General features: G+C 38.9%; 1 protein-coding gene across 1 annotated transcript in view; it reads left to right on the plus strand.

Annotated features, from left to right (window-relative positions):
- SLC35G2 (solute carrier family 35 member G2) overlaps positions 1 to 6,167 on the plus strand; it is a 28,612-nt gene extending 22,445 nt beyond the window's left edge. The window contains exon 2 of the mRNA XM_015561389.1: positions 4,720 to 6,167. Coding sequence (XP_015416875.1) covers positions 4,720 to 5,972 — 1,253 coding nt within the window. The 3' untranslated portion in view covers positions 5,973 to 6,167. The remainder of the gene's footprint in view (positions 1 to 4,719) is intronic.
- Positions 6,168 to 9,685: the final 3,518 nt, after the last annotated feature.

The raw sequence follows: 9,685 nt of genomic DNA on the forward strand, positions 1-9,685 counted from the left end.
AGCACAATGTCTTCAAGGTTCATCCATACTGTAGTATATTTTGGAACTTCATTCCTTCTTATGGCTGAATAATATTTGATTATATGGGTATACCATATTTTCTTTATTCATTCATCTGTTTAAGCACTTAGGTTGTCTCCTCTCCTCCCTGCTAAACACACACTAGAGGAAATACTATTTTTTAAAACGTAACTATGTCATACACTAAGAGAATAAAATGACAAAAGGAGGCACAGGGAAAAGGTCCAGAGAAGTGAAAATGTGTGCAATTCAGTTTGGAAGCCAGGTTTTAGGGTAGGATTCTCAGTAGCAGGGATGGCCATGTGACGGAGACTTTTCTCCCACATTCTACACAGATATTTTGTCATCATCACCACTGTTTCCTGTCAGAGAACTTATGATTTCAGGAAAATGAAAACAGTTTCTTTTCTGAAAGAGAGCGTAGAAGCAGACTCTTTTTTCTCTAAAGCAGTGGGCTTTAACACAAAGATAGAGACTTGAAAAGTTTTAATAAAGCACAAACAAACTTAAATGCTACCAGGCCAGTGGGGCTCAGTGGTTGAGCATCGACCTATGAACCAGGAGGTCACAGTTTGATTCCCCAGTCAGGGCACATGCTGAGTTGCAGGGCATGCAGGAGGCAACTAATTGTTGATTCTCTCCCATCATTGATGTTTCTCTTTCTTAGTCCTCCTGATCCTCATGAGTTGCAGTGGGAAAGGGAGAGAAGACTCTCTATTCACAGAGGGAAGTTAAGGGTTTTGCCTTATCATCATTCCAGGCAGGGTTCAGGATAAGGAGGGTAGAATCATGCTGACAGCCTTTGGGGCCTCAGTACACAAGCCCCTTTTCATCAGTTCAGAGGAAGGAGTGGCTTCTCTCAGCAGGTCTCAGGAGAAACATTTAACAACACAGATCCTATGTATGTCCTGTTGTCTCAAGATAGCCTGAAAAAGATGGTTGTTGCGGCCTTCATTTTAGGTGACCAGTTAGGGTGTAGTCTTGTCACATTTATTCAGGGCAAGGATGTTTAAGTACATTGGGGCTGTTTAGGTATAAGGTAGTAACCTATCAGCTCTTTAGTGTCAAATATCCCATTAGTGCCTACATTTAAACCACTATATTATAATTAAGCTTCAATAACCAGCTTTATACCTAAGACTTTTTACCACTTTTAGGGATCAAGGCAATCAAAGGGTAAGATATAACTGGGGAATGTAGTTCAGCCTAGCCAAGTTTAAACATCAAAAAGCCATCACACAACATCAGCCAATATATGAGACACGTGTCCCTTTCCTTTTCCTTCCTCCCTGTGCCAATAAACCAGGGGAGCTAGAGCCTAGAAGAGGGATATGGAGGAAGTGTCCCAGAGGCAGACCGTATTGCTCTCCCAACACTCTCCAAAGGGAGAGTTAAAATAACAGACCACATCATCTCCCTATTCATGGCCTTGGAGCTATAAACCTGGCAGGCAGTAGGGAAGGGGGGAGCTCTGAATGGATATGTCATAATTTTAACAATGGACAGCAAGTGGGAAGTTATATGATCTGAAATATCATTAAATACTGGATGACTAGCAAGGAAAGGAGATTCAATATAGCAAGTTTGGGTCCAATGACTGGAGACAAAACCCTACTGAGTGGAGACAACTAAATAACAAAATGATTAGATTACAAAAATTAGAAGAACTACTGCAGATACTAAACAAAGAAGAATAAAAAGTGGCTAGAGTGGTTAGGGAAGGCTTATTTCTAAAAGGCAGATTGGGATTGGACCTTCATAAAAGATGAACATTATTTAGAAAGTTGGAGCAGAGGGGAAACTATTGAGAATAAAGACTTAGAGAAATGATATGTATGTGGAGTGAGGACAGGGAGAACACAGGATTAAAGTATGTGTGTTAAGGAGCTAGTATTGATAGGAACTACACTAGACAGGGACTTGAGAACCAGGCAGAGGAATAGAGAAGGGGGAAGCTTAAGAGAAGTTTTTGTTTTGAGTCTTTTAAAGACAGATTAATATAATAGTGGTATAATACAGATGTATTTTGGGGAAGGATTGAGATTCAAGGGGGCTAGTTAGAATACTACTGCAATATTCTAAATAGGAATTAGCAATAACCAAAACAGAAAGGAAAATGGAATTGGAGAAAGGAAAATGTTTTATTTTATTTATTTTTTTTAAAGAAAATTTTTAAAAAATATATTTTATTGATTTTTTATAGAGAGGAAGGGAGAGGGAGAGTGATAGAAACATCGATGAGAGAAACATCAATTCAGCTACCTCTTGCACACCCCCTACTGGGGATGTGCTGGCAACCCGGGTACATGCCCTTGACTGGAATCGAACCTGGGACCCTTCAGTCCCCAGGCCGATGCTCTATCCGCTGAGCCAAACCGGTTAGGACAGGAAAATATTTTAAAGACAAAAGATAGCCCAGCCAGTGTAGCTCGGTGGTTAAGCGTTGACCTCTGAACCAGAAGGTTACAGTTAGATTCCCGGTCAGGGCACATGCCTGGGTTGCAGGGTTGCAGGCTCGATCCCCAGTGTGGGGTGGGCAAGAGGCAGCTGATCAATGATTCTCTCTCATCATTGATGTTTCTATATCTCTATCGTTCTCCCTTCCGTTTTGAAATCAATAAAAATATATTTTTTTAAAAACAAGTGTGGTGCCGGAAAAGATAATTCAGAGTATTCCTTGGTTTCTAACTTGGGGAACTGGAAAAATTGTGGTATTACAAACATGAGTGAGGAGACCATGACAATTAATTCAATTTGTGATTATTGAAATTGAAGTCATGATTTTTTTGTTGTTGTTAATTCTCATCCCAGGATATTTTTTTCCATTGATTTTTTAAGAGAGAATAGAAGGGGGGTGGAGAGAGACACAGAGATAGAAATATTGATGAGATAGAGACATATCGACAGGTTGCCTCCCTCACGCACTCTGGGGCCAAAGATCGAGCCTGTAACCGAGGTACGTACCCTTGACCGGAATGGAACCCACGACCCTTCAGTCTGCAGGCTGACACCCTAACCACTTAACCAAACAGGCTAGGACTGAAGTTATGATTTGAAGTGGAAATGTCCTGATACAAGTTGGAAAAAAAAACATCAGATTAGCTTGATAGCAATATGCACCAAGGACTGCAAGTGGAAGGTACAGGTTGAGAAACTGAAAGACCTGTAGGCACAGGTGGTGTTTTTTTTTTAAAGAACTTCTTCCAACTGAAGGTGATGTCCATCAGAAGAGAAAGGAGTAAATAGGAATGGAGCAGTTGGTGTCAAAGAACAAAATAGAATTTAATATCTGGACCATGGTTTAAGATCCTGGAACTGATGGGTTTTTGGCAAGGAATAGAAAGTATGTCATGAGGACAAAAAAATAAGGCTTCTTTCTTTCTTTCTTTCTTTCTTTTTTAGAGGGGAGAGGAGGAATCATTTGGAAAGAAACTGTTCTTAGATGGATGAATAATGAAAGTGAGCTGAGTGAACAAACAGGTGTTTTTTTTTAAAAAAATACATATTTTAATTTATGTCAGAGAGGAAGAGAGAGGGACAGAGAGATAGAAACATCCATGATGAGAGAGAATCATTGATTGGCTGCCTCCTGCACACCCCCTACTGGGGATTGAGCCCACAACCCAGGCATATGCCTTGACCAGGAATCAAACCATGACCTCCTGGTTCATAGGTCGATGCTCAATCACTGACCCACACTGGCTATGCCAAACACAAGTTTTTAAGAAAAGAATAACATTGTATAAGATATCCAGTGTTCCAAAAGAGTTAATTATATGGGAAAGGTAACTGAATTTATTGTTAACATTTATTGAGAGTTTACAGTATGTCAGTACTGTGGAAAATTCTCTATATGCATTAATCTCATATAATCCTTACAAGAAGCTTAACTTTTTTCCCCACTTAACAATGTGTCATGAACATCTTTTCATGTCAGTAAAAATCTGCATTGTTGTTAATGGATGCATAGCATAGTGTTCCATTGTATGAAGTAAATCCAGTAAAATCTGTTAAGAAACATATTGTCCAAATGGTCATCAGGAAGGTTGTACAGCAACAATGTATGAATGTCACTAAATCCGTTTTATTTTTTAATTTCTTTATATCCATATATCTGAAAAATGTATGGAGAGCCTAGAATAAATATTAAAAAAATCACTATAATTTGTAATATAGGGCTAATTCTGGTATTATACAGAAGTGATTTTACAAAAGACTTAGTCTTATCCACCCACAATTTATAATATAGACAAATGAACATAATGAGAAGGAAAGTTCTGATCTAGGTTATATTTTTCCTATTGGATGGGTAGACACATAGGTAGGAATGAAAAGATGGAAAAATATCAGTTGTCTGCGATATAAAGATATGAAATAGAGCTGAATGAGTCAAGGAATAAGCAGAATGAGAAACAGGGGCAGACTTAAGATGAGAATGAAAAAGGTAGATCATTTCATTGGGTCTCATACATCTGATGAGGCATATTCCAATGATCTCTTCCTGTTACTTACAAAGAAAAACTCCTGGGAGACATCTGTAATACTGTCAGCAATAAAAAAAAATATATACATATTAATACAAAAAACTGTTACAAGCTCTTTCTATTATTGAATTGGTATATATGATTATAATAGAAATTAAAACTAAATTTCAATTGAATATGTACATTTGTCTCTCTTTTTTTTCTTCTTAAATAGAATTACCTGAAGAAATGGATACTTCTCCCTCCAAAAAATATCCAGTTAAAAAACGGGTGAAAATACATCCTAACACAGTGACGGTGAAATACACTTCTCATTATCCCCAGCCTGGGGATAATGGATATGAAGAAATTAATGAAGATTATGGAAATTTTATGGAAGAAAATCCAAAGAAAGGCCTGTTGAGTGAAATGAAAAGAAAAGGAAGAACTTTTTTTGGAACCATGGATACCCGGCCTCCACCCACAGAAGACCCCATGACAAATGAGATTGGACAATTCCAAAGCTTTGCAGAAAAAAACATTTTTCAATCCAGAAAAATGTGGATAGTGCTATTTGGATCTGCTTTGGCTCATGGATGTGTAGCTCTTATCACTAGGCTTGTTTCTGATCGTTCTAAAGTTCCATCTCTAGAACTGATTTTTATCCGTTCTGTCTTGCAGGTCTTATCTGTGTTAGTTGTGTGTTACTACCAGGAGGCCCCCTTTGGACCCAGTGGATATAGATTACGACTCTTCTTTTATGGTATATGCAATGTCATCTCTATCACCTGTGCTTATACATCATTTTCTATAGTTCCTCCCAGCAATGGGACCACTATGTGGAGAGCCACAACCACAGTCTTCAGTGCCATTTTGGCTTTTTTACTTGTAGATGAGAAAATGGCTTATATTGACATGGCTACAGTTATTTGTAGCATCTTAGGCGTTTGTCTTGTCATGATCCCCAACATAGTCAATGAAGAAAATTCCTTGTTAAATGCTTGGAAAGAAGCCTTTGGATATACTATGACTGTGATGGCTGGGCTGACCACTGCTCTTTCCATGATAGTATACAGATCCATTAAGGAGAAGATCAGCATGTGGACTGCACTGTTTACCTTTGGTTGGACTGGGACAGTCTGGGGAATATCTACTATGTTTGTTCTTCAAGAACCCATTATCCCATTAGATGTAGAAACCTGGAGTTATCTCATTGCTATTTGCGTCTGTTCTACTGCAGCATTCTTAGGAGTTTATTATGCCTTGGATAAATTCCATCCAGCTCTGGTCAGCACAGTACAACATTTGGAGATTGTGGTAGCAATGGTCTTGCAGCTTCTAGTGTTACACATATTTCCTAGTATCTATGATGTCTTTGGAGGGGTAATCATTATGATTAGTGTTTTTGTCCTTGCTGGCTATAAACTTTACTGGAGGAATTTAAGAAGGCAGGATTACCAGGAAATAGTAGACTCTCCCATTAAATGAATATCTGATTATTATCCTCGTAACCATCAGTTATTGATACGTACACTGCCATTTTAATATTCACCTATTTTTTGTGTTGTATAATTGACAGAGTGCTATATAATATTTAACATATGCAGATATAGAAAATATATGCTAGTCTATTATTTAGTCTATTATATTAAAAAACGAACATGAAATATATGAAATGTCATGGACCCTTGTCTTTATTGTTATTAACAAAAGGTAATTGTGGTATAAGGGGAATGTTAACTTTCATTGAAGAAATGACCCCGTTCAAATGGAACTTCTGTGGTCCTAAAGTTCAAAGATTAGAAAAAGGTTCATGCCCAATGTTTTACAAATGTTCAACAAAAATCCTTCAATATTCAAAAATTGGCATTTGTTAAAAGTACACTATAAGGTGAAATGCTGAACACCAACCTCCGTTTTGTCATCTATGTGTGTTAGAAAACTAGAGGTGATTGGGTTGGGCAAGGAAGCTTGAGTTAAGGCAAGAAGAGGGAATAAAAGGAGCTGATTATTCCATGACAATGGTGCTTAGCCTACCTTAGAAGAGGAAGTTGGTCTTCCTCTTGCAATGGCCACCTTAGACAATGCATAGGAAATGGAGGTAGGGAGAAGACTGGATTCTTGCCAGTTCTACTTAGTCTAGCCATTTTATTTTATTTTACTTTATTTTATTTTTGCCTGATGGTGGGAGGCCTAATGCTGGGGCAAGGTCTGCTTATCCTCAGTTATAGGATCTCTTCCAAAATTGCCCTTGTTTAGATTTTGTAACCAGTATATGTATAGATTCAATAAAGGTACTCCTTAGCCCTGAAAGGCACTAGCAGTAATATAGTATAGCAGAAAATTGATACAACATGGTGTCTTCAGATTCTTTTTTAAAGGGCCTAAAAGTCTGTAAAAGCATATAAGGTGGCATTAATTTGGAAAATTTTTACAAATTTAGCATAAACCAATGTTGATATGGTACTGGTTATTAAGCTATTATTATTGTTATTGAGATATTTTAGCTCCAAATTCACCTTTCTATACTTTCCTCTGTGATCTATGGCTCAGACTCTACAAACTACATTTTTCCTATGTTAGCTGATGCCTCACTAGGTTCCACCAATAAAGGCCATTAGAGGGATACTGGAAGTCAGCAGGGACAAAAGGACTTCCTACTTTCCATTTGTTTACAGTTTCTGGCATTGTTACCTCAACAATAAGCAATGAACCCTTGATCAATAACTGATTTTAGCCTTCAGCTTTTGGCACACCTCTAACCTCAGCCAGCCTCATCATATCCCTTATTAGTAGCAGGATCAGATGGACAGCATTCTCTTGGGATTGGAGCTACAGTTCAGCTGGATCAGTCCTCTGAGATTCTGAGACCTGATAGTCCAACCTCAATTCCTCTTTTTCACTAGATTTAGTGAAATACTCTACAATTATCACCAGTGGGCTACTTCAGTGTTCTCTTTTTGCTTTTTCAGTCCATCTGTTACCGGTGAAGTTGGCTCTTGGTTCTTGAGTTTGGCAAAGAAAGAATTCAGGGCCAAGTACTCTAGCACAAGAGGAAGTTTATTTAGCATGCAATGTGAAAGTATAGTCGAAGAAAATATTTGAGCGGGCTGCTCAGAGAGCTGCCCTGGCTTTTAGAAATAAAGTCACAAATAAAGAAGAAATGAGCCAGCTGGGCTTGTGGACTCAGGAAAGAAGTTACAGAGGCAAAAGAAGGGCCCTTGGAAACAGGTTCAGAGGGTTAGCCCAGGACGGGCTGCTGCTGCCCACTCCTCCCTTGGTTGCAAGTCTTGTGGGGACCCTTAAGGGATTAGGAGAAAGAAAGCAAAGATACATGCCTGAAGAAAGAAGGCATGGGCATGCTCTAATAAGAAAGCCCGCACACTGAGTCCCTTGTCTTGAGGGGTTTTGTCTATTTTCTAAAAGCCAGAATTTTAGGGCAGGTCTTGGGAGGATCTCAATAGAATATTCATCAGTTTCCAAGTGTGTCCTTTAATATGCTGATGCATCAAAATGAGCATATAGGTCATTCTCTGGTCAGTTTCACCTTCAAAGATGTTACCTAAAAGGGACTGAGACCAAGGTGGGTCTGGGTCTGCCCCAACACTGTCTAGAACAGCCGTGGGCAAACTATGGCCCGCGGGCCGGATCCTGCCAGTTTGAAATGAATAAAACTAAAAAAAAAAAAGACCGTACCCTTTTATGTAATGATGTTTACTTTGAATTTATATTAGTTCACACAAACACTCCATCCATGCTTTTGTTCCGGCCCTCTGGTCCAGTTTAAGAACCCATTGTGGCCCTTGAGTCAAAAAGTTTGCCCACCCCTGGTCTAGAATGTGTAAGATAAGACCTTGAGATTTATTATCTGACTATATATTGCTCTGCCAGTTTGTTCAGCTCTCTGTTTTCCCATTGCACTTGCCAAGGAACTTTGCTTCCTGCCTCACACCAACATCCAGTGGTAAATTCTCTTTGTTGTAATATTTTGTGATTTATATTTTCTATTTTCTTCACTAATGTGTTTCCAAACCTTCCTCAAATAAACCCATAGTCATTAGTAGAGTGTTTGTTTTTGGAAAAATGTTAACATTTAGGTTTTCCAATAATTACTAGACACTGGCTCTAAAAAAAAATTACCCAAACCAATATAGAAAGAAAAAGACTTGGAAAAAAATGAACAGAGCCTGGAACCAAATGTATTAAGGACTAAGAAGTTTAGCATAAGTATAGTCTCAGAAGAGCAGAGAGAAATCGGGCAGAAAAAAATACTTTAAGCAATATTTGGCCATAAGTTTTCTAAATTTGACAAAAAGGAAACAGCAACAACCACCAGCAATCCATAGAAACAGGAATAAGTGAACCCAAGCAGGATAAATACAAAGAAAACCACACCTAGTAACATAGTGTAAATGATGATAAACAAAGATTAAAAAACCAAAATCTTAAACGCAGCCAGAAAAAAAAGACATTCAGGAAAACAGTGATAAGAATTACAGCTGGTTTCTTATCAGAAACAATGAGGCCAGAAAAGAACAGAATGACATGTTAATGTGCTAAAAGAAACCCTTTAATGGCTTCTCATTGTCTACAGGGTAAAGTTTAAGGTCCTTAACTTCAACAACCCAATATTGCTTACATTTCCAGTCATCTTCTGCTCCAGCAATATTCTACTATTGTGTAATAGAATTTTTATGCAGACTCCTCTATGTAAGAATCCCTTCTTTTGCCTACTTAATGGCCTGACTAGCCTGACCACACAACTCCCCTTCCACAGTGGCTTAATGTTCCCCTGTACATAGTATTGCTCTACTTACTATCCTATCTAATAAAAGAGAAACATGGTAATTAGCCGTACATCCGCTACCCCTCCCATTGGCTAATCAGGGCAATATGCAAATTAACTGTCAGCCAAGATGGCTGTCAGCAGCCCACTGGGAAATGTTAGATCTCCTCCAAGCTCAATTCTGAGTCCTCCTCCTCCTCTACCTGACACTGTCTTCCAGGCCCTGGCCCGTGAGCCACCAGTTACAGTCCCAACTCCCAGATCGAGCCTCTACCCGGATGGTCCTGAACTCCCCACTCTCACATCCACCTGCCCACTGATGGCACCAATTAACACGTGAGAGCAAAACCAACCCTAGATTTTCACCCCCTGCTTCTCCTACATCAAATGGGACCACCACCCACCCAGGTGCTCC

The sequence above is a fragment of the Myotis davidii genome, unplaced genomic scaffold (genome assembly GCF_000327345.1).
Source record: "Myotis davidii unplaced genomic scaffold, ASM32734v1 scaffold415, whole genome shotgun sequence".
Lineage (NCBI taxonomy): Eukaryota > Metazoa > Chordata > Mammalia > Chiroptera > Vespertilionidae > Myotis > Myotis davidii.